At 36.4% G+C, this 25,229-nt stretch overlaps 1 protein-coding gene across 5 annotated transcripts in view; it reads left to right on the top strand.

Annotated features, from left to right (window-relative positions):
• ZFPM2 (zinc finger protein, FOG family member 2) overlaps positions 1–25,229 on the top strand; it is a 503,464-nt gene that overhangs the window by 32,040 nt on the left and 446,195 nt on the right. For 2 of the 5 annotated variants that reach the window (XM_050802223.1, XM_050802219.1), the window contains exon 1: positions 4,771–8,384. The exons of the other annotated variants lie outside the window; for them this stretch is intronic. In XM_050802223.1, coding sequence (XP_050658180.1) covers positions 8,303–8,384 — 82 coding nt within the window. In that variant the 5' untranslated portion in view covers positions 4,771–8,302. Of the gene's footprint in view, positions 1–4,770; positions 8,385–25,229 lie in introns of those variants that run through there. 5 annotated transcript variants of the gene reach the window in all.

Raw genomic sequence — 25,229 nt, 5'->3', positions numbered from 1 at the left:
AGCAATTCAGGTGTGCAGAAATGATTTCCTTGGCCATAGGTGGGTTTTGAAAAGGAAAGGAACTTGGCAATCTACTCCACATTGAGCACCTGTCCTGGTGCTCTAAGGTTAAATAAGAGACAGAAAATTCTACTCTAAAGGTTATGAGATATTTGATTAGTGAAAATATTCATAGAACAAATAACCAGATAAATACAAAGATAGAGTACTGTAGATTGAATCAGATAGAAAGACTGCACAGACTGAATCTTAGGCCAAAAGATGAAGAAAATGAGAGTTTATTAGTAGGAAAAATGGAAAGATATATTTCTTAGGATAGGGAGACAGCAAAGAAGAAAACTTGGTAGGCAATTGTAATTTTGTTGGAGGACACTGAGGAAATGAATAAGATGTCACCTTGATGGATATTTTAGCACATCAGTATACTCTTTACTTACTCATTGGTTCATCTATTTATTGGCGACTTTTGGAGGATACAAAAGTGTCGTACCTTCCCTGATATGAAGATTATCATATTCCATCTTATTTCACAGTTGAAATAGATAGTCCTCCCTCAGTATCTGTGGAGAATTGGTTTCAGGACCCCTAGCAGATACTAGATCCCAGGTAGAAAATGACTTAGTAATGGGCTGGGTGTGGTGGCTCACACCTGTAATCCTAGCACCTTGGGAGGCTGGTGTGGGCAGATCACTTGAGATCAGGAGTTCGAGACCAGCCTGGCCAACATGGTGAAATCCCATCTCTACTAAAAATGCAAAAATTAGTTGGGTGTGGTGGCACACGCCTCTAATTCCAGCTACTGGGGAGGCTGAGGCAGGAGAATCGCTTGAACCTGGAAGACAGAAGTTGCAGTGAGCTGAGATCGCACCATTGCACTCCAGCCTGGGCCACAGAGCGAGACTCTGTCTCAAAAAGAAAAGAAAAAAGCAAAAAGCAAAAGAAAATATATTTGCATATAATTTAGTCAATCCTCCTGTATACTTTAAATCATTTCTAGGTTACTTATGGTACTTAATACAGTGTAAATACTATGTAAATAGTGGCTATACTGTATTTTAAAATTAGCGTTCTTTTATTGTTGCATTATTTCGTGTGTGTGTGTGTGTGTGTGTGTGTGTATGTAAGTATTTCCAATCTATGATTGATTGAATTCTGGGATGTGGAAACCTCAGATAAGGAGGGCTGACTATACATCAAATTTAACTAGAATATTTAGGTGCAAATTCAACTTTGTACTTACGTAAAAGATCCTGACTCAGAATCCTTTGACTGGAATCAGAATTGCCATGAAATACATTAACTGTTTCTCCTGATTTGCTTGAGCAGATGAGAATAAGACTCAGAATTTTGCTTTCTGGTTATCCTCCTTTTAATGACTAAATTTGGCTTGCAGATAATATTGCTGATTAAAAGTGTAAATGATGAAATCTGGGCTATTCATAGGGAAGAAATAATTATTTATTCTCTGAACCAAATATTTTTTTAAAAGTATATATTCAAATTCATTGCTGTGAAAAAGATGGGAGACCATTTTTCCTTTTGGAAAAAAGGCTCAATTTTATATTAAAAGCAAAACTTTGGATATTTAATCAATGGAGAAGTTATTTAACTAAAAAGATGGGCATTTTTCTAGGATCTGGCAGTAGCATCAGCATCCCCTCGGAGCTCATTAGAAATGCACATTACTGAACTACACTCCAGACTTGGAGCCAGAATCTTGAGAGGGGCACCCAGGATTCAGGGTTTTAAGATGCCCTGCAAATGGTTGCATGCTGAAATGAGAAAGCCACTAATTTAGAATGAGTTTTTTAAGCTGAGCTTAATTATAGCCAATGGATGCATCATTTCCTAAACTTTATGCATCTTAAGTTGGGAACTAAGCCTTGGTTACAAAATAGATAGTGTTGTGTTGATTTTGCACATTGTTGGATGGTTTAAATATTTCTTTATGAAAATAACATTTTAACTTTGAAACCACAGTAGAAACTTAAAGTTTGACAAGTTTTAAATACCTAATTAAAATATCCCTGTTCTTTCATTATATGCTCTAAACTGTTTATTTAATACACAATAACAGTCTCAATTATAATTTATATGATTACCAGGACACAGTTTTTCTTAACATTCTTCAGTAAATTTTGTTAAAAGTAATAGTATTTATATTAAAACAGTAGCCCACATTAATTCAGTATTAATGAAGAGCATGATTTTAATTTGAAAAGAGTTCAGAAAATCCTCCTTTTTTACATGTTTTTTTCAGTTCTTTTGGCATGACTAAAAAAACATCCCAAAGTTCCCATTTTACCATTTTTTTGACCTGTCTTTGACCCTTTTATTATCTGGATCTGCTGATGTGCTTGAGCAGGTGAGAATAAGATTCAGAATTTTGCTTTCTGGTTATCGTTTCTCAGACATCTCCATAAATATTGCCATGAGAAACAGAGCCCAAATTGTGGTTCAGATTTTTGTCCTGCATTATTGTAAAGTGGCTTTTTGCTTACTGAAAAATATTAACATTTAACATTTAAACCTTATTGGTCTGCCTGCCTGCCTGCCTGCCTGCCTGCCTACCTGCCTGCTTACCTGCCTGCTTGCTTACCAGCTAACCTACCTACCTACCTATTCATCTATACCAGTCAGTTACATTGAGAGCACCTCATCCAGATGATTTCACTCTAGAGCACAACATTAGCATATCAATATGTCAAAATAAGATAAATGTGTTGTAAAGGGTTTGCGCTAAATACACAGCTTGAAAACATACTATCTGGAGAATTAGAGTAGGTATTAGTTGGGTTTGGGTTTGTGGTTTGAGTCATCCTATTGTCTAAGCAAAAACATAAACCTTCCAACATGATTCATAATCTTTTACCTTTCTTTCACTTTTTTCACACTACTTTCTTGGGTATCAGAAGTCTCCTTCATAGAGACTTCCCTAATGCTGAAGGGACCTCCCCGCCTGCCATACTCTCATACTGCACTGTGCCTGGGTCTCCCTGGCACGCATTAATTCACTCTGTGTTCTGTTCAGATGTCCCCCAAGTAGAGAGTCCTTCCCTGGTCACCCCATATAGGGTAGTGCCTCCTTTTGTGTGACTGGTTATCACCATATTCTGATTTTTTTTTTCAAAGCATTTACCATCAACTGAAATAAGAACACCACACAGGCAAGGATTTTTGTTGTTGTTGTTGATGATGTTGTTGTTAGATGTTTTAAACAACCTATGCCTAGGAATCCAGGTAGTCCCTGACACCAAAAAGCTATCTAGGTTTAATTTTCTGTTCTCCTTTTCTGGAGTATAAATTCCATTAGAACTGTGACTCTTTTATTTTTTGGCTATGTCTCCAGAACTGAGTACAGTGCTAGACAATAGTAGCTAATTAGCAATACTTAGTGGATAAATAAATATATAACTGGATAGAAGCAGAAATATATTTTAGTGGGTTAATGGATTAATACTCCTTATTTGCTTCTTATCTGTCTTCATATTAAAATTTAGCATTAGAACCCTTGTGTTAGCAGGTGTCACATTGCCCTTTAGTGTTTACTTAAATTTTTTTAAAAGGACTGGAGTTTTATTCTAAGTGCTAAATTATGAAAAGTTGCTTGTTTTCAGTTTCTAGTAAGAATTTCACTTGAACTTGTAGTATGTTTTAAAACATCAATAAACTGTGGCTTAATTATACAGGTATCATAAAGAGTTGGGTTGTGGCTGTATTCTAATGAGTATGATCACCCACTTCCTGGATCATTGTTGTCCAGATGTGGTACTCTAAGCAAGCAAATAAAAAAAGTAAACCTCAGTGGAGAGCACTCATGATAGGCTAAAGAGGCTGCAAACCACTTAAGGATGCTAACTTTTTTACACGAAGAAATGTGATTAAGATATGTTAAACGGAAATCTATACAAAACCAGTGAAATTGTTAAAATATTCAAATATGCTGTATTGTAACAAGAAAACACTGCAATGCACTGAAATCAGCAGTAGAACAGCTGTGTTTTAAAGGACAGTACTTTGAATGTCACTTGACAATTTGCTTTCAATTAGAAGTAATTTACAGGAAGATGCCCACAAGCTAATCTTTACAGGATAATTAAGTTCCATTTTCTTTACTTTTAATTAAAAAGCAGAAAAGATTTAGCTGATCCATAAAAAATGTTCTGTTTAAACATTCATCAGACTTCACACTCTTTTTTTGTTATTTGTTGTAGCAGATGTTATCAAAAGTGCAGTCTGCTCTGTTTTAAACCCTGAGTATTTGGAAAGTGAAACATGAGTGGCAGTAGGCATGTATTGGTGAGGTATGATCATTGAACATCTGTATGTTCAAAGAGGGTAAAACAAATAACTACTCTTCCATTCCTTAACTGTGTTCTGTCTAATGCATTTAATTTTAGTACAAAACCACACACAGTAAAATGAGAAGCAACACAATTTTGAGTTTTGAAACTTGTATGTAGTAGGATGATACTTTATCATGAGGTCAGGAGATCGAGACCATCCTGGCTAACACGGTGAAACTCTGTCTCTACTAAAAATACAAAAAAGTAGCTGGGCGTGGTGGTGGGTGCCTGTAGTCCCAGCTACTCGGGAGGCTGAGGCAGGAGAATGGCATGAACCCCAGAGGCAGAGTTAGCAGTGAGCCGAGATTGCGCCACCGCACTCCAACCTGGGCGACAGAGCGAGACTCCATCTCAAAAATAAATAAATAAATAAATAAATAAATAAATAAATAAATAATAAAATACAATAAAATGTTATAAAGTTTCTATATTTTCAGATGTAACATGCTATTTTTTGCAATTTTTTTCATGTAACAATTAAATCATTTATTTTAACATGAGAATTTACTCGCTGAAAATGTGAACAACTCAAAGTGATGTTGTAAAATCATTTAAAACTTATTTCTCTGTATTAACAGTTGCATTCCTACTATGCTTTTATTTGGCAAAATAAAATATATTGCTAAGGATGTTTGAAGTTTTGATTTTAGAAGTCACTATTGATAGGCTATTTTTTTTCTAACTGGTAAGAACTGTCATTTTTCATTCTTATTCTCCTGTCATACTATGCTAAGGAGTTTTGCGCAGAAAATTCTTCAGACAAAAATTCTTTAATCTTTTCTTATGGTATCTTTTTTGCTGGCTAATTAATGTGTTCATGTTGGGTAATAGTTTTGTTCTTTTAAATTCTAGAAAATTTCCTACTTGAAAACTCGCAAGAAGTTGGCCCACTATAGAGCTGTGTACATTAACATTTTACAGTAATAATTCCATTTACTATGCCTTTTAGCAAACAAGCATGCTTTTCAATTTTATGATCAGAGAGTACCTAAAATTTTAAGATGCTGTAAATATTACCTATTTTTACTTGCTTTTATTTTCTTATTTAATTTCCCTCTGTGAGACGGAAAAGAAGAAATGACAAGAGATTGCTCACAAGTCCATTCATGTATTTGCTTTTGCCATTTATATTTGTATATATAGGGAATATGCCCAAAGACATTTTGACCAATATAGTTTAGGTGATTCCTAAATAAAAAAATACTACAGTTTGTGTTGCAGCATATATTATAAATTTCAGGTACAAACTTAATTATAATAATCACAATGCATTCATTTACATGGAATATGTGTTTGAACATGTGGATGCCATCAGGTTTTGTAATGAGCTGGTGAAAATGTTTGCTTCTCATACTGAAAGTATACCACCAGGAAAAGATTAAGCACGCCCCGTCTCTCTCCTTCCCTCTTTTCTCTCCTGTAATCAACACCTGGTTTTATTACATCTTTTTGAACTATAAAAGCTATAGAATTATAACTCCTTACATGGACGTTTTTGTGAAAGGGAATTGTAACAAACACAGTGGTTAAACTTTCTACTTTCAGAATTCCTCCTTTTCTTGTCATCCTGTAATTCAAACTTTCTTTGGTAAAGGATAAAGCTGTTTTGTTATTGTTCGAGAGAGTACAGTGATTTCCCATTGGCACTTGCTTTTCAAGTTCATGCCTGCTTTAGAAGGCCAAGACAGGTTTCTATGTATGTGTGGTGCTTGGGGAAGTTGTCAGCTGACCTCTTCTATGTTCCCATCATCCATGGCACCTAACACATTGGCTTGTACATGGTTGGTCCTAATTAAATATTAATAAATGGCTGACTGGCAATCAATAAAAGTTAGACACAGCTCTATTTGATTCATTACACATAGTCAGTGGGATTCTTTCCCATTTATTGCTTTTTATTTTGTAAGATCAAAAGGATCTGTAATCGGAGACACTGTAAGCAGTTGTGTTGCTTTTCATCTTCAGGCCTGCACTTCCTATAAAGCCAGGTGCTGTGAATATTGACCCTCACAGCTATACTTAGAAACTGATATATATACAGTTTACATGTGCAGAAATAACTTTCTACTTCAAAAGACAGCAAAGAAGTGCCTTTCTGGTCCTTATTTAGTTTGTTTTCTTTGTAGTTGTTGAGGCTTACCCCTTCCCCCCACAGTTGATGACTGTAATGTTTTTAGCATTTATTTCTTTACCCAATCCATTTCTATTTCTTGCCTGCCTTTTCAAGAAGTGGCGCCACTCACTGATTTGCCTGTGTTCCTCCTCTTACTGTTTCATCCTGCTTGTAATCTCGCCTCCCTCAAGTCTACCAGGCTGATCTTCTAAAAACAATTAACAGCATGTCATTGCCATTGCTGAAAGTCTGCTATGGCTCTTTATTACCTACTTTATCAAGTCCAATTTGTCTACCTTGTTTTAGGACTTCCCATAATTTGCAATACTTTGCTTTTCGCAAACTATTTCTCCTACTGTCAAGCCCCTGGCTTATGTTCCAGTGAAGTAGTACTGCTCCCTGGAGACCTCATCTCCCAGCACACACATGAGTCCCTGCCTCTTGCCTTTGTTCATATGATGCCCCTGTCTTTTCTCCTTCATCATCTAAATCTTTCTGATTGAAAAGGTCCAGTGGAAGTTCCACATCCTTCAAGAGGCTTTTCAATATTCTCCTAATCCACAGCAATTATTCCTTTTTATACTTCTATTTCAGTAATAGTCAGTGTCAGACAGTTCGACACATTTTCTGTATTTTTTCTACATATATATTATCTTTTTCTCCCTAAGAGGAATGGAAGCATTTTAAGGACACACAAAGAGTTCTTATGCTTTTTGCTTTTATGTAAACCTTATATCTCATACCAATGTGGTAAGCAAATGGTAAGCATTTACTTCAGGTCTTGTTTGATTTATAAAATCAGACTACAAATTTAAAAACCATAACTAGCTACAGAGATGAATTGGGAGACATTATTGAATATTTTGTTATAATAACAACCTTTTTTTTTTTTTGCAAAGTCAGTTGGTTTATGTTTGCTTCTAGAAGATTTTTTGCCCCTTAGGAAAAAAAAAAAAGTATATTCCTTTAAAAAACAATTACCAGTAATCTAAAGATAAATAGAGATAAATCATCAGTTTTTAAGGGCTATCATTTTCACTTTCAATAATTGACTTTGGAAGTGAACACGTTAGTAAAAGGAAGGACGTGTAAGTCATCTATCTCCTTAACCATGGAATGATGGCGCCACCCCTGCCACTGCCTGTTACTGGGTTCATCAGAGCCTTTACATATTTATAATTACCCTTCCATAAATAGTTTGCAACTTGACCATAGCATTTTGCCACTCTATTAGAATGAGGCACAAGGTCCAAGTTAAAAGCAAAATCCTTAATGAATTTAACAAAATTAAGCAAAGAGCTTTAGGTTATAGGAGCAGAGTTAATGGATTCAGCTGTTCTTTACTTTCACTTCAACCAACAAATTCTGCATTCATTTTCCAGATGTGAACCTTGTTAAATTAAAATGGAGTAAAATTAATTTTGTGAAGCTCTTATGTCACCTCTGGAGATAACTGGAGATAACCTAGTGTGTCATAAAACTGGAGCTTAGGAAATCAGCATTTATAGGGTTGGTTTCAGTAACTATATTAGGGATTCCAAGATTCATTTTTTTTTTTTTTCCGAAATGGAGTCTTGCTCTGTCGCCCAGGCTGGAGTGCAGTGGCATGATCTTAGCTCACCATGCCTGACCCCAATATTTATGTTTAATGCATATTTCTCAACTTTTGCTAGGATTCTTTCATGTGACTTAGTTGTTGCTAGAGCTGAATTGTGATGCGGTCCTAGAACGCAGAGGTGTCCAATCCCAGAATCACAGACAATGATGGCAGTGCTAATCAAAGCGTGGTCAGTGCACGGACCAAGGCTATTAACATGACCTGGAAGCTGGTTAGCAAAGCAGAATGGTGGGATTTGCCTCAGACCTACTGACACAGAATCTCTGTGTGTGGATCCTGGGATGCTGTGGAGTAACAGTCTCTCCAGGTGAGGCATATATATGCTGAAGATTAAGAGCTACTTGTCGGCCAGGCGGTGGCTCACTCCTGTAATCCCAGCAGTTTAGGAGGCCGAGGCGGGTGGATCATGAGGTCAAGAGATCGAGACCATCCTGGCCAACATGGTGAAACCCCATTTCTACTAAAAATACAAAAATTAGCTGGGCGTGTTGGTGCGTGCCTGTAGTCCCAGCTACTTGGGAGGCTGAGGCAGGAAAATCACTTGAACCTGGGAGGCAGAGATTACAGTGAGCTGAGATCATACCACTGCACTCTAGCCTGATGAAAGAGTGAGACTCCATTTCAAAAAAACAACAACAACAACAACAAAAGAGTTTGTCTGTGGAACCCCAGAGGTAAGTATCAGACAAACTCACTGATATGGTTAGGTTTTGTGTCCCACCTAAATCCCATTTTGAATTGTAATCCCCAAGTGTTGAAGGAGAGACTTGGTGGGAGATAATTAGATCATGGGGGCGATTTCCCCCATGCTGTTCTTGTGACAGTGAGTGAACCTGATGGTTTTATAAATGGTAGCTTTTCCTGTGCTCGACTTCTGTCTCTCTCTTGCCTGCCACCATGTAAGACATGCCTGCTTCCCCTTCTGCCATGATTGTAAGTTTCCTGAGGCCTCCCGAGCCATGCAGAACTGTGAGTCAATTAAACCTCCTTTGTTTGTCAATTACCCACTCTCGGATATTTCTTTCTCTTTTCTTTCTTTCTTTCTTTTTCTTTCTTTCTTTCTTTCTTTCTTTCTTTCTTTCTTTCTTTCTTCTCTCTCTCTCTCTCTCTCTTTCTTTTCTTTCTTTCTTTCTTTTTCTTTCTTTCTTTTTTGGTTGTTGTTTTGAGTCTTGCTCTGTCACCCAGGCTGGAGTGCATTGATGTGATCTTGGCTCATTGCAACCTCCACCTCCCAGGTTCAAGTGATTCTCCTGCTTCAGCCTCCCGAGTAGCTGGGACTACAGGCACGTGCCACCATGCCTGGCTACTTTTTTGTATTTTTAGTAGAAATGGGGTTTCACTGTGTTAACCAGGATGGTCTTGATCTCCTGACCTCATGATCCATCTGCCTCAGCCTCCCAAAGTGCTTACAGGCATGAGCCACCATGCCTGGCCCTACTCTCGGGTATTCTGTATAGCAGTGTGAGAATGGACTAAGGGACCCACTCTCAATATTTCAATTGAAAAAACTATATCCAAAGGTTTCTGATCTCTCATCCATCATCATAAAATGCAGAGTGACATTTTGAATCAAAATTTTTGTTTCTAATATTGGTTATTTTATAAGTTTCATCTGTTTTTCTGAATTAACTGATTCAGCTGAACTGATTAAAATATAAATCAAAAGAGCTGGATCACTATGGTGAGCAATGGAAAGCCCACAGCCTTCTCTAAGAGCAAACGTATACTATATTCAGTTTTATGTGGCTTTGACCTAGGCGAGAAGGAAAGCAACTGAAGAGCAACATTATTCTGGCCCTATTTTGTCACTTAGGTTGGTTTCATTTTGGTACATGGCTCTGTTCTTTCATCATACAGGAAAGTATTTGCAAAATGAGTGAAATTTCAGATTCTTTGAACAATTTCATCAGGCTGTTTTCCTGAAGGACAGAAGTTGTCTCTCTGTACCAAATTATTATCATTTTCATATATTTAGATAGATGCTAAAAAATAAGGGATATGGAGTTCGTTATTCATTATAATCCTGGACTTTAAAAAATACTCAAACATTTCTTGAGATCTTTCACTTTTCACCATTTGGTACATATATGTGCTAGTTATTTATTGTTCTCTCTAGTAACATCACCTAAATAATACTATCTAGTGTTATTTTAAAATGTAGATTACATCATCTGTATATATATAGATTCTTTTTAAAAAATAAATTTTCAGAATAATGCTTTATGGAAATTGAAGCTTACATATAATAGATTTTACATTCAGTCATGTACTACATCATGACGTTTCAGTCAACAGTGGGCCACATATATGATGGTGGTCCCGTAAGATTATATTACCATATTTTTACTGTACCTTTTTTTATGTTTAGGTATGTTTAGATATGCAAATACCATTGTGCTATACTTACCTACACTATTTATATAATAACGTGCTGTACAGGTTTTTAGCCTAAGAACAACAGGCTGTAACATGCAGCCTGGGCAGGTTTACCCTATGATGTTACGTAGCAATGAAATCGCCTAACAGTGTATTTCTTAGAACGCATCTTTGTTGTTAAGCAAGACATGATTGCATGTGAATGCATGTGTGTATGTGTGTATACTATTTTTTTAAAATCCTACGGTATATTATTGAATGTATAAGGATAATATTTGTTTCTATCAATTTAGTATAGCTTAGATCTGAGACGCAATTATAACTTTCAAGTCATCTAGAAGTAAAATCATACTGCATAGGAGATTCTAAAGCACTTTATTTAGGTAGAGGCAGAATTCGCCCTGCCAATTTTTTTTTCATTATCCTCTTAAATTTTGTAATATTGTGAGGTGACAATAACTATACTAGATCAGGGCAACTGATCTTTATATTGGTGCTACTAAGTTCGTATTTTACAGCTAATACTGATTGTATTGGATTTGTGTTATGTCTGATGCCTACTGAAAAGTTATAATGCCCTAGAGGGTTATTACTATTAGTGACACTGAGATGCTGTGATGATAGCAGGCTCTTCATTTAGAAGACTCAGATTTTAGATTGCTTTGTTTATTGCTGCATTCTGTTGGTTATATTTATTTATTTTTAATTGTATTGACATTACTCAAGTGCCGATTTGTATCATAATGCTAGAGTCTTGGAAGGTGAAGAAGTCATACTTATGTTAATAAAACACAGTTCCTTTTCTCAAAATGGTCTTCCCCTGAGTGAATAAATGTGCGGAAAGTCTTGAGTGTACACAGTATTGGAAGTAGCAGCTTTGTGAACCCGTTTGTAATATTGGCATTGTTGTGTCATTCATTTTAAATTTGTTGCATGTTACTGATTGATTGCTAGAATTTTGGTACAGAATTCCCTTGGTTGGAAATCAGAAGAGTCACACCTAGATCAGAGGTCAAAAATAAAAGTATTGTTTTCTTCTAGCATAGCTGTTGATTTTATTATTTAACAATATTCCCTAAGGTAGCCAGCTGGGTTTAGAGGGTGCTAAGACAGCTGGAGTGGGAGAAAGAACCCTTGGCCAATATTTTCCTTTTCACTTGGTTAACTTGATTGCTTTTTAAAGGGATTCATGAAAGTGATCAAGAATGAACGTGTATCTCCACTCACCTTTACATGGGTCAAGGACTTTGAAAAAAATCAGACTACATGAATATTACATGTTTCATAAGATAATTCTTAGTACCTCTTTCAAGGTTTTAGGATCTTGATAAAATTTTAAATGATCATTGTCTCCATTTCGTCTATAATAGTGGTGTCACATATTTTTTCTTTTTCTCTGTGGCTTGCTAAATATATTTTAATAGAAAACATTTTTATCTTCCCACTGTGAGTAGCCACACCATGAAACGTAAATTTTACAAGATCTTTTGCTATGTGAGTCTAAGGTGAAAGCATTGCCAAATTATTTTGTTTTGAAATATTTGTGTAACATGTCCTTTGTAAGTTTTAGTTTTTTAATTTTAATGAGGGAAGGAATGAAGAAAAGTAACACGTATTATTTGCCCACCACGTACCAGATATTCTGCTACATGCTTTAATTCAGATTATATCATATTGTCCTCACACTGACACTTCAAATTAGACTCAAAGGAATAAAGAATGCGTCTTAGATTCAAACTGAGCTTCATCCAACTCCCACAGCCATAATATTGCTATTATGGCATACTGTTTCTTACCATGAGGCCATGTGCTAACACACTGTGGAAGGTGCAATAATAAATGATATGTATTCCTAAGTTTGGGGAAACTTAGGAATGGAGCAGACAGATAGCTTTAGTGAAAACAGGACATAGAGGATACTAAGGAGCCGTGTAAGCCATGAGATCTGAGCATATAGGAAGAAAGATCTATTGTTGAAAATTCAATTTTCTAAAATTTTCTAAATTTACTAATTTTCTAAAATTAACTTAAATAATTTATAAATAGATATTTCTCAGTATGTGGTTTATAGTCTGTCTTATCTACTTGCATATTCTTGAAAACTGAGATACAGGGTTTTTTTTTAGCAAAGAAAATTTGTGGAGAAAGAAGAGGCAGATGTGTTGTGGACTACAGCTAGACATTATCAGCCTCAATTCCTATATAGTGGTCTTAGCTTCAATACAGAATTCTGACACTAAGTGGAGATTTGTGTAGGCATATTGTTTATTCAGAAGTTGGGGAGACTTAAAATGCATGTCTTTCCTGATATATATGAGCTGCATTTTACTAAGACAACCTTAATTTTTATAATGTAAATTTTTATAATGCTATAACATATTGTCTGGAAGTAGGAATTGGTTGATTGGGGGAGGGGAGAGCTAATATAATTCAGACAAGCAATAATTACTAGGTCAAGAAATAGGGCAATTAAAAACATGATTCATGGCAAGTAGGAGTGAGACATTTACATTCTGAAATTAATTATGGCACTTTTTATTTAAATTAAAATCAGGAAGAAAAGTTCAGGAAAAAGAGGTTCAGGGAAATTTTATATATATTCATCTCAACTACAAATTAGTAAAGATCTTATATTCAACAAATGTGTCAGAGTCCATTAAAGAGATTAGAAAACCCTATTTCATTGTAACTAAACTGCTTGACATTTTAACCTCCAAACTTTTTTATAATCAAATGTAGAGATTGTGTCTGTCTTGATAAGTCTACATATAGTATCCATGCTGCAAGAATAAAAAAAAAAACAAGAAAAATGGATCCTTAGTTTTACAGGATTGACAAAGATGTCTGTTGGCCGAATCAAGTGTGAGAGCTCCTATAAAGTCCTCAGATCAACAAACTTTAAAAAGAAATGCTTTTATGTTCACTTAGACAGCAACCAGCTCCAACGGACAATCCGTTTTTTGTATAGTGCATCCTTAGAAGCGGGCTTTTAACTCTGAACGTCTGTGGTCTTGATCTTTGGCCTTCTAGGGCACTGATAATTACTGTTCCTACTGCACCTCCCGTTTAGTCCTTCCCTTTCTATTCTTTGGTTCACTCTTCCTTCCTTGTCACTTCCCCATTAAACTTTTCTGTCCTGGGCTCTATTATCTCAACTTGCTCTCAGCCCCCAACTTCCTTATTACTCACTCTGATAAGACCAGCTTCGTTCATAAGTGCTGGTGTAAAGAGGGCCCTTGCCTGCCCTGTCTCATTAGCAACTAGGGCATTTAGCATGCTTTCAATGTGTTTTTGGTGATCACGTAACTCACAGGAAGAAGCTAATATATGGTAATTTTAGATCCAGTGATAGGTGAGTGGAAGAGATCATTGGCCTTTCAATTTGCAAGTCTGCTCTTCCCCAAGCTTATGTTAGAAATCTCATTTGAATTTTGGAATGGTGATATAAAAGGCGAGGTTTTAGATTTGAGGACTTAATTGCTGAGAACATGTTTGCTGGAACCAGATAAAACTTCTTCCAGTGGATGGTAAGCCTGTCTTGGGGTAGCAAATTTAAGGAATGAAGTAAATTCCATTATCAGATATTCAATTTCAATATTTTAAATAGGTGATTAAATATGATGCCTAATCTCTGGAGTAGTTTGTAAAAGTGACCAATGTAAGTAATGAAATTTGGGATTATAAAGAATTTTCTGATCCATTTTAAGATATTCATCCAATAAAATCAACAAGCAGCAGTTAGTTAGCATCAGTGGTTTTTGTTTGCTTGTTCATTTAGCAAAATATAACGTGGAAAGTCCCCAAAGGAAACCATATTGCTTAGTGAGGGAGAAAAATGATTTCCCTTTTAGTCCAGTCAGAATGGGCTACCGTCGAGACAGACTGATGTGCTCAGCCAGGACCACCTTACTTAGTGGCATGGACTTGGGCTTCGATATGCAAAACAAGACAGAGATTCCTCAGTTTGTTTGGAAATTTGCAAATGTAGGCACTTATCTAGGGAACTACTTAATTTAATTCCTCCCTTCATTTAGTTTTCCATGCAATTCAGAATCCTCAGAGTTTTCAAAAATGATTGATGGTTTCCAATGCCCCAGAGATAATTTCAGCCTCTGTTAAAACTTATAGTTTAAAAGTATAAAACTTCGCACATCTTTATAAATGTGTTGTTTAAATAATTCACTGTTGATGGATTAAGGGTTAAAATCCAAGCACCATTTTTGATATCAAGATGATACTATCATATCTCAAAATGAGTGTTCATACTAATTCTGAATGCAGAATGACATATTGACTTGTCGTTGAATTGAGGTCAGTTGCTTCTTAATTGTGTGTGGAAGTTACGGTATTTTACATAATTCAATCAGTAGGCATTGTCTATGATAGTGAATTACCTCTCTTGGACTTTTCATCTGTAGTAGAGTGGTTTTCTTGCTAGGTAGGGAGACATGCAAGAGTAAAGAGTGCTTGATACAAAGCAGAAATCACTGAGGAGGCATCTTTTAACCTCTTTTTACATTTTTTTAACAAATGAAGTTAATTCTTTATTAAAGACATACTGCAAAGATACGTGGAAGATAAGTTGGACAGATGTATCACAAGGAGAATTCTTTTAAGGAGATAAGTAATAACTGGTTACTAGTACTTACTGTCAATCCTGTCTAAGACAATCTCAGGCCCTATGTGTCTTCCTTGCTGGTTTATGTGCTCTTTGTACTCTTTCCACTTTGAGCCCAATCAGACTGCATTAGCTGTCATAGGCATTCAAAAGTTAAATTAAAACATTGATGCTTATTTATACCAAGCAAATGGGAGAAACAAAGGTTTTTAAAATTTTTTTCCTTAATTTTATTCCTGATTTATTTCATTATGAAACTGATTACTCAAGAATATGGCAAGTTTCTTCCTCCCCAAATCCTTTCCTCTTGACTTCCATTATGAAAATGACTGTGTTTTGCCCTGTTTAGATTATGGAATATACTGTTTCCCTTTTCCTGGTTTTTGCTCCCAGTATCCATAAATTTCAAGATAGGAGAAAGAGAAGTAGGGGTTGTTGTATTGGCACAGCCCATCACAGTGCCTGGTGCATAATAGCTGCTCCAGAAAAACATGTCTCGGCATTATCTAGGGCTTGCCATTTCTATCATCTTTACTTAGCTTGAGGTGATGTGCAACTTTGACCTAGGACCTTTTTGAAGTGCATGGCTATGAGTCCCAGCGGTTCTCTTTCATTTGATTTACAAAGTACTTCTCAACATTAACTTTGTAATGAAGGAGCTTTATTCCCAGAACATATTTTAGCCAAGGGTGTACATGTCATGATTTATGACTAGAGCAAATAATAAAATATATAAAACCACACATGAAGGAGCCCATTAGGTTATTTCTAGATAACTTTGCTCCTATGTTTAACTGGCTATGTTTTTCCATGTCTGTGTCTGATAAATGGATTTATCTCAATATCAGGTTTTCACAAGATTAATAATCCCTCTTTGTTAAGAGGGTCTGTTTAAAATTGAAGACAATTATCCTGACGTGAATTATATAAATATCTGCTAAATATTATTATGCTTTTATATTTTTAAACATATCTGATATTGTAAGTCTATTTTTGATGGGGCATCATGCAGAGATAGGAGGTGTACTCAGTAGGAAAAAATGGTGAGGTTAAAACATTTTTTTAACTTGGGTAATGCTATGGTCTCAAAGCTTTAACTTGAATTATTAGTGTATATAAATCCATCTTCTTAATTAAATGGGGCCTTTGGCCATTGAACGCCAGCATATGGACAGAGTTAGTTACTAGATGATATTATGAGGCTGGCCTGGCCACATAATCCATTAGATGTAGGATTCAGTTATATTAGTAGCAGCAAAATGATTTTTATGGTTGTAAGAATCTTCTCTTTGTTCTGTCAGTATCAATTATTTCAGTCCTAATAAAAATCTAAAAAGGGGGTCAGGTTTATGATCTGTGCTTTGGGTGGATAATTTGTAACTTTTCTATCCAGTAAGCCAAGAGTTTTTTTTTCTTTCTGGAAAGGAGCTATACTATGTAGTTTGTGTAAACCACTTCATTGTGTGCTTATGGGGACAGTGAGAGTAATATCAAGAGCTTATAATGTTATAAAATTTCACTGAAGAGCATGAATACACATTAAAATAATAAATATAAATGTAATAGTATGTATATATGTGTTTGTGATTATAACAGTGAATATTATGTATTTCTTTTGGGAATTTTATCAGTGTTTGTCTATTATGTTTAAGACTTTGGAGGAATAATTTATAGTAATATGTTAAAATGTATGGTAATAAATGAGAGGATATCTAGTTACTGGTCCAGGGTCTCAGTCCACCTTTCATATGAAGCACTAGTAAACCACTGAGAAACAACTCATTGAAATGACAGTGCAAAGTAAATCAAGTGCAAAACTGGCATAGCATCATTGGGGGAGGGGGTAAGAAATAGAACCTGTTTCATATGGTTATGGAGAAGACAACAAAAGCTAGCATATGTAAATTGCATGATAGCTAAGTACTCAATAAATGTTAGCTCATTCTAATGGATAGATGTTTTTTAAGGGAGGTAACTACCAGTTCAGAATAAGAAATAATTTTCTAATAATTCTTGCCTTTCCAAAATTGTGGCGTAATGAAATTTCCATTTAGAAGTGTTTAGTTAATCATCCTTTAGAGATGTTGTAAAGGGAAAAACATTGAATGGGAGGTTTGGGCTAACCTTTATAAATGACTTTTTATATATTTTGTCCTATGGGGCAGATGCACCATCTTAGTGATATGCATTATAGTGTGTGCAACACGACTCTATGGAAACCTGAGAATAAAAGGGGCTATTACAGCAGGAGGGACTTCAGCAGCCACAGGTTGGTGAAATTAATGTGATTAAGTCAAGAGCAAGTGTACCACAGCTCTTCTTTTGATAGAGACACTTATTGAAGACTTTCTTTGTGTTAAGGCATGTTGCAAAGTTTTTATATGAATTGTTTTTAACTTATAGCATATGTGCTCTATTTTATGCCTGGGGCAAACAAGGCAGAGAAGGTGAAGTAATTTGCACAAAGTAATCTAGCTGGTAATGTACAGAACTGGGATTTGAACACAACTTATCTAACTCCAAAGCCAGAGCTCTTCATTCCATGTGTTGTGCTGTGTGTACACACAGCAGCAGTTGTCCTCATGAACCTCTGTGATGGATTTTGAAGATGCTATAATTCATTACTAGACGGATCTTTAAAATATTGGGTGCTACTGACTCTGCGATGCTAATTAGGTCTGGCTCCTCTGTATGGGTATGTATTTTGCAGGACATGAAGCCTGAATTCAAGAAGTTAAGTAGAACTTTGTTAAATCCTAGAAATGTTAAGCCTCTATTTAATACTTTTGTTTTAATACTCTTGTTTCTCTCTGTGTGTGTGACCCCATATCCACACACAGATTTTGCTAGAACATATACCGAGCTGGTCAAACAAAATTATATAACAAGGAGAAAAAGATAGGAAATTGAGTAATATTTTCTCTTGTCATGTTAGTCCAAAAGCTGAATGTTTAAAGAATTTATACTTGCTGATGATGGGCTTCTAGAAGGTTAAATGAGGTAGATCTGTACACTTGGCTTTTCTGAGTTGTAATGTGGTCTGGAAATAATGGAGGATGGAGATAATTACATTGTCAGCATCCGAGAACAGAAGGGATTTTAGGAAGAGTTTGTAAACTGAGTGGAAGGAAACCAGATCAACAGTTATGTAAGAACTGGTTACAGATGTTATCTAAGGGCATAGATTCTTTAGAGCAATCAGAAGGTCATGAAAGGAAACAGATCAAGATATACATTCTTAAGTGGTTATACAAACTCAAATTCAGGAAATTTGTAAATGAACAGGAATTATTACATTTTTAGGTCATGACTGCAGGTATGAAATTAAAATATAAATTATTTGCATATTCTGTCAGAGAAATGTGATACCACCTTATATAAGACTAAAATATGAGACTGGATTAGATTGTTAATTGGAGAAAAAATGCTATAAAGTACTTATTAGGATGATTGGCAAAATTTAATCCGTACTGTGTATTACATAATTGTGTCCATCAAAATTAATTGTTCTGAATTACTGAAATATACTCTGGCTATATAATAGAATGTCATTTTTCTCGGATGATATATATTGGACTACTTAGGATAAAAGGTCATAGTGCATGCAACTTACATTTCAAATGGTTTGCAAAATAATAACAACAGTGAAATTATTATTTTTATGATTGAGAAAGAAGCATACAGAAAATGTGGCAAAATGCTAGCAATTTGTAATTCTAAACAAAGGATATGTGCATGTTTATTATTTAGTATTGTAACTTTTGAAGGTTTGAAATATACAAAATAAATTGTAGAAAATAAAAATATTTCTAACAAGTAATAATAATATCAATAATAAAAATAATGTTTTCTGAGCTTTCTAGGTAAATAAAAGTCTGGTAGATGCAAAAGTATTCAGAGATTGGAGTAACTGTTATGAGGACACTAAAATATCATAGTGTCCTAGGGTTGATTTAAACATGTCTATATTAGTGTATACCTAAAAATAACAGAAAACTCTTCAAACAATTTCTTGAAGGGCAGTTAATTTTTCAAATTACCAAAATATTTTTGAGTTATTTAGTATTTAGTATAGTCATGTAGAAAGGAAAGAAAATAAGTAGGAAAGGAAAGCTCTTCTAAGTTTTATCCATCACGGCATGTACCGTATTAGGAATTTTAACAGGAAGCAAGAAAAGTTTTATGATAATGATCAGAATAAAGTGGAGTTTAATAAATGAAAAAAGGACTTCAGAAAATATAAAGGGAAGTAGGAGAAAAATGTTTTAGGTAGGAATAATATTCAGAATCCATAGATTATCTCCCAGTTCGTATACATAAGGGCACAAAGTGCTCTGATCAGCATGGTTTTAGATATAAGATTTCTTATCTTTAAGGATTTATAAAACAAGAAGTCCATTACTATTCTTGTTGTCCAGAAGACCTCTTGTTGGCAAATTGCCTTAGTCTTCTAGCCTCACTATTCCATTGTGATTGGCCCTTTTCTTATCACCATTAGATGAAAGCAGAGGATCTAGAAAGAGTCAAAACAACCCATATTTTAATTTTTTTTTTCAAGTCCTTGTTCTTTTTTTTTTTTTTTAATTTATTTGTTATTATTATACTTTAAGTTGTAGGGTACATGTGCATAACGTGCAGGTTTGTTACATATGTATACTTGTGCCATGTTGGTGTGCTGCACCCATCAACTTGTCATTTACATCAGGTATAACTCCCAGTGCAATCCCTCCCCCGTCCCCCCTCCCCATGATAGGCCCCGGTGTGTGATGTTCCCCTTCCTGAGTCCGAGTGATCTCATTGTTCAGTTCCCACCTATGAGTGAGAACATGCGGTGTTTGGTTTTCTGTTCTTGTGATAGTTTGCTAAGAATGATGGATTCCAGCTGCATCCAAGTCCCTACAAAGGACACAAACTCATCCTTTTTTATGGCTGCATAGTATTCCATGGTGTATATGTGCCACATTTTCTTAATCCAATCTGTCACTGATGGACATTTGGGTTGATTCCAAGTCTTGCTATTGTGAATAGTGCTGCAATAAACATAAGTGTGCATGTGTCTTTATAGCAACATAATTTATAATCCTTTGGGTATATATCCAGTAATGGGATGGCTGGGTCATATGGTACATCTAGTTCTAGATCCTTGAGGAATCGGCATACTGTTTTCCATAATGGTTGAACTAGTTTACAAGCCCACCAACAGTGTAAAAGTGTTCCTATTTCTCCACATCCTCTCCAGCACCTGTTGTTTCCTGACTTTTTAATGATCGCCATTCTAACTGGTGTGAGATGGTATCTCATTGTGGTTTTGATTTGCATTTCTCTGATGGCCAGTGATGATGAGCATTTTTTCATGTGTCTGTTGGCTGTCTGAATGTCTTCTTTTGAGAAATGTCTGTTCATATCCTTTGCCCACTTTTTGATGGGGTTGTTTGTTTTTTTCTTGTAAATTTGTTTGAGTTCTTTGTAGGTTCTGGATATTAGCCCTTTGTCAGATGAGTAGATTGCAAAAATTTTCTCCCATTCTGTAGGTTGCCTGTTCACTCTGATGGTAGTTTCTTTTGCTGTGCAGAAGCTCTTTAGTTTAATGAGATCCCATTTGTCAATTTTGGCTTTTGCTGCCGTTGCTTTTGGTGTTTTAGACATGAAGTCTTTGCCCATGCCTATGTCCTGAATGGTAATACCTAGGTTTTCCTCTAGGATTTTTATGGTATTAGGTCTACCATTTAAGTCTCTAATCCATCTTGAATTAATTTTCGTATAAGGAGTAAGGAAAGGATCCAGTTTCAGCTTTCTACTTATGGCTAGCCAATTTTCCCAGCACCATTTATTAAATAGGGAATCCTTTCCCCATTTCTTGTTTCTCTCAGGTTTGTCAAAGATCAAATGGCTGTAGATGTGTGGTATTATTTCTGAGGACTCTGTTCTGTTCCATTGGTCTATATCTCTGTTTTGGTACCAGTACCATGCTGTTTTGGTTACTGTAGCCTTGTAGTATAGTTTGAAGTCAGGTAGCGTGATGCCTCCAGCTTTGTTCTTTTGACTTAGGATTGTCTTGGAGATGCGGGCTCTTTTTTGGTTCCATATGAACTTTAAAGCAGTTTTTTCCAATTCTGTGAAGAAACTCATTGGTAGCTTGATGGGGATGGCATTGAATCTATAAATTACCTTGGGCAGTATGGCCATTTTCACGATATTGATTCTTCCTATCCATGAGCATGGTATGTTTTTCCATTTGTTTGTGTCCTCTTTTATTTCACTGAGCAGTGGTTTGTAGTTCTCCTTGAAGAGGTCCTTTACATCCCTTGTAAGTTGCATTCCTAGGTATTTGATTCTCTTTGAAGCAATTGTGAATGGAAATTCATTCCTGATTTGGCTCTCTGTTTGTCTGTTACTGGTGTATAAGAATGCTTGTGATTTTTGCACATTAATTTTGTATCCTGAGACTTTGCTGAAGTTGCTTATCAGCTTAAGGAGATTTTGGGCTGAGACAATGGGGTTTTCTAAATATACAATCATGTCATCTGCAAACAGGGACAATTTGACTTCTTCTTTTCCTAACTGAATACCCTTGATTTCTTTCTCTTGCCTGATTGCCCTAGCCAGAACTTCCAACACTATGTTGAATAGGAGTGGTGAGAGAGGGCATCCCTGTCTTGTGCCAGTTTTCAAAGGGAATTTTTCCAGTTTTTTGCCCATTCAGTATGATATTGGCTGTGGGTTTGTCATAAATAGCTCTTATTATTTTGAGGTACGTTCCATCAATACCGAATTTATTGAGCATTTTTAGCATGAAGGGCTGTTGAATTTTGTCAAAAGCCTTTTCTGCATCTATTGAGATAATCATGTGGTTCTTGTCTTTGGTTCTGTTTATATGCTGGATTATGTTTATTGATTTGCGAATGTTGAACCAGCCTTGCATCCCAGGGATGAAGCCCACTTGATCATGGTGGATAAGCTTTTTGATGTGTTGCTGAATCCGGTTTGCCAGTATTTTATTGAGGATTTTTGCATCGATGTTCATCAGGGATATTGGTCTAAAATTCTCTTTTTTTGTTGTGTCTCTGCCAGGCTTTGGTATCAGGATGATGTTGGCCTCATAAAATGAGTTAGGGAGGATTCCCTCTTTTTCTATTGATTGGAATAGTTTCAGAAGGAATGGTACCAACTCCTCCTTGTACCTCTGGTAGAATTCAGCTGTGAATCCATCTGGTCCTGGACTTTTTTTGGTTGGTAGGCTATTAATTGTTGCCTCAATTTCAGAGCCTGCTATTGGTCTATTCAGGGATTCAACTTCTTCCTGGTTTAGTCTTGGAAGAGTGTAAGTGTCCAGGAAATTATCCATTTCTTCTAGATTTTCCAGTTTATTTGCGTAGAGGTGTTTATAGTATTCTCTGATGGTAGTTTGTATTTCTGTGGGGTCGGTGGTGATATCCCCTTGATCATTTTTAATTGCGTCGATTTGATTCTTCTCTCTTTTCTTCTTTATTAGTCTGGCTAGTGGTCTGTCACAATTTTGTTGATCTTTTCAAAAAACCAACTCCTGGATTCATTGATTTTTTGGAGGGTTTTTTGTGTCTCTATCTCCTTCAGTTCTGCTCTGATCTTAGTTATTTCTTGCCTTCTGCTAGCTTTCGAATGTCTTTGCTCTTGCTTCTCTAGTTCTTTTAATTGCGATGTTAGAGTGTCAATTTTAGATCTTTCCTGCTTTCTCTTGTGGGCATTTAGTGCTATAAATTTCCCTCTACACACTGCTTTAAATGTGTCCCAGAGATTCTGGCATGTTGCATCTTTGTTCTCATTGGTTTCAAAGAACATCTTTATTTCTGCCTTCATTTCGTTATGTACCCAGTAGTCATTCAGGAGCAGGTTGTTCAGTTTCCATGTAGTTGAGCGGTTTTGATTGAGTTTCTTAGTCCTGAGTTCTAGTTTGATTGCACTGTGGTCTGAGAGACAGTTTGTTATAATTTCTGTTCTTGTACATTTGCTGAGGAGTGCTTTTACTTCCAATTACATGGTCAATTTTGGAGTAAGTATGATGTGGTGCTGAGAAGAATGTATATTCTGTTGATATGGGGTGGAGAGTTCTATAGATGTATATTAGGTCTGCTTGCTGCAGAGATGAGTTCAATTCCTGGATATCCTTGTTAACTTTCTGTCTCATTGATCTGTCTAATGTTGACAGTGGAGTGTTGAAGTCTCCCATTATTATTGTATGGGAGTCTAAGTCTCTTTGTAAGTCTCTAAGGACTTGCTTGATGAATCTGGGTGCTCCTGTATTGGGTGCATATATATTTAGGATAGTTAGCTCTTCCTGTTGAATTGATCCCTTTACCATTATGTAATGGCCTTCTTTGTCTCTTTTGATCTTTGATGGTTTAAAGTCTGTTTTATCAGAGACTAGTATTGCAACCCCCGCTTTTTTTTGTTCTCCATTTGCTTGGTAAATCTTCCTCCATCCCTTTATTATGAGCCTATGTATGTCTCTGCGTGTGAGATGGGTCTCCTGAATACAGCAGACTGATGGGTCTTGACTCTTTATCCAGTTTGCCAGTCTGTGTCTTTTAATTGGAGCATTTAGTCCATTTACATTTAAGGTTGATATTTTTTTTGTTTTGTTTTGTTTTTTTTTTTGAGACGGAGTCTCGCTGTGTCTCCCAGGCTGGAGTGCAGTGGCGTGATCTCGGCTCACTGCAAGCTCCGCCTCCCGGGTTCACGCCATTCTCCCGCCTCAGCCTCCCAAGTAGCTGAGACTACAGGCGCCTGCCACCACGCCCGGCTAGTTTTTTGTATTTTTAGTAGAGACGGGGTTTCACCATGTTAGCCAGGATAGTCTCGATCTCCTGACCTCGTGATCCACCCGCCTCGGCCTCCCAAAGTGCTGGGATTACAGGCTTGAGCCACCCCGCCCGGCCTAGGTTAATATTGTTATGTGTGAACTTGATCCTGCCATTATGATATTAACTGGTTATTTTGCTCGTTAGTTGATGCAGTTTCTTCCTAGCCTCGATGGTCTTTACATTTTGGCATGTTTTTGCAATGGCTGGTACCGGTTGTTCCTTTCCATGTTTAGTGCTTCCTTCAGGGTCTCTTGTAAGGCAGGCCTAGTGGTGACAAAATCTCTAAGCATTTGCTTATCTGTAAATAAAAGGATTTTATTTCTAATAAAAGGAGAAATAAAAGGATTTTATTTCTCCTTCACTTATGAAACTTAGTTTGGCTGGATATGAAATTCTAGGTTGAAAATTCTTTTCTTTAAGAATGTTGAATATTGGCCCCCACTCTCTTCTGGCTTGTAGAGTTTCTGCCGAGAGATCTGCTGTTAGTCTGATGGGCTTCCTTTTGTGGGTAACCCGACCTTTCTCTCTGGCTGCCCTTAAGATTTTTTCCTTCGTTTCAACTTTGGTGAATCTGGCAATTATGTGTCTTGGAGTTGCTCTTCTCGAGGAGTATCTTTGTGGCGTTCTCTGTATTTCCTGGATTTGAATGTTGGCCTGCCCTACTAGGTTTGAGGAAGTTCTCCTGGATGATATCCTGCAGAGTGTTTTCCAACTTGGTTCCATTTTCCCCCTCACTTTCAGGCACCCCAATCAGACGTAGATTTGGTCTTTTTACATAATCCCATACTTCTTGCAGGCTTTGTTCATTTCTTTTTCTTCTTTTTTCTTTTGGTTTCTCTTCTCGCTTCATTTCATTCATTTGATCCTCAATCGCTGATACTCTTTCTTCCAGTTGATCGAGTCGGTTACTGAGCTTGTGCATTTGTCACGTATTTCTCGTGTCATGGTTTTCATCTCTTTCATTTCGTTTAGGAGCTTCTCTGCATTAATTACTCTAGCCATCAATTCTTCCACTTTTTTTTCAAGATTTTTAGTTTCTTTGCGCTGGGTACGTAATTCCTCCTTTAGCTGTGAGAAATTTGATGGACTGAAGCCTTCTCTCATCTCGTCAAAGTCATTCTCCGTCCAGCTCTGATCCGTTGCTGGCGATGAGCTGCGCTCCTTTGCCGGGGGAGATGCGCTCTTATTTTTTGAATTTCCAGCTTTTCTGCCCTGCTTTTTCCCCATCTTTGTGGTTTTATCTGCCTCTGGTCTTTGATGATGGTGATGTACTGATGGGGTTTTGGTGTAGGTGTCCTTCCTGTTTGATAGTTTTCCT

Source organism: Macaca thibetana, chromosome 8 (assembly GCF_024542745.1).
Source record: "Macaca thibetana thibetana isolate TM-01 chromosome 8, ASM2454274v1, whole genome shotgun sequence".
NCBI classification, from domain to species: Eukaryota; Metazoa; Chordata; class Mammalia; order Primates; family Cercopithecidae; genus Macaca; species Macaca thibetana.
The sequence above is the reverse complement of the archived record's forward strand: the minus strand, read 5'-3'. Positions and strand labels throughout refer to the sequence as shown.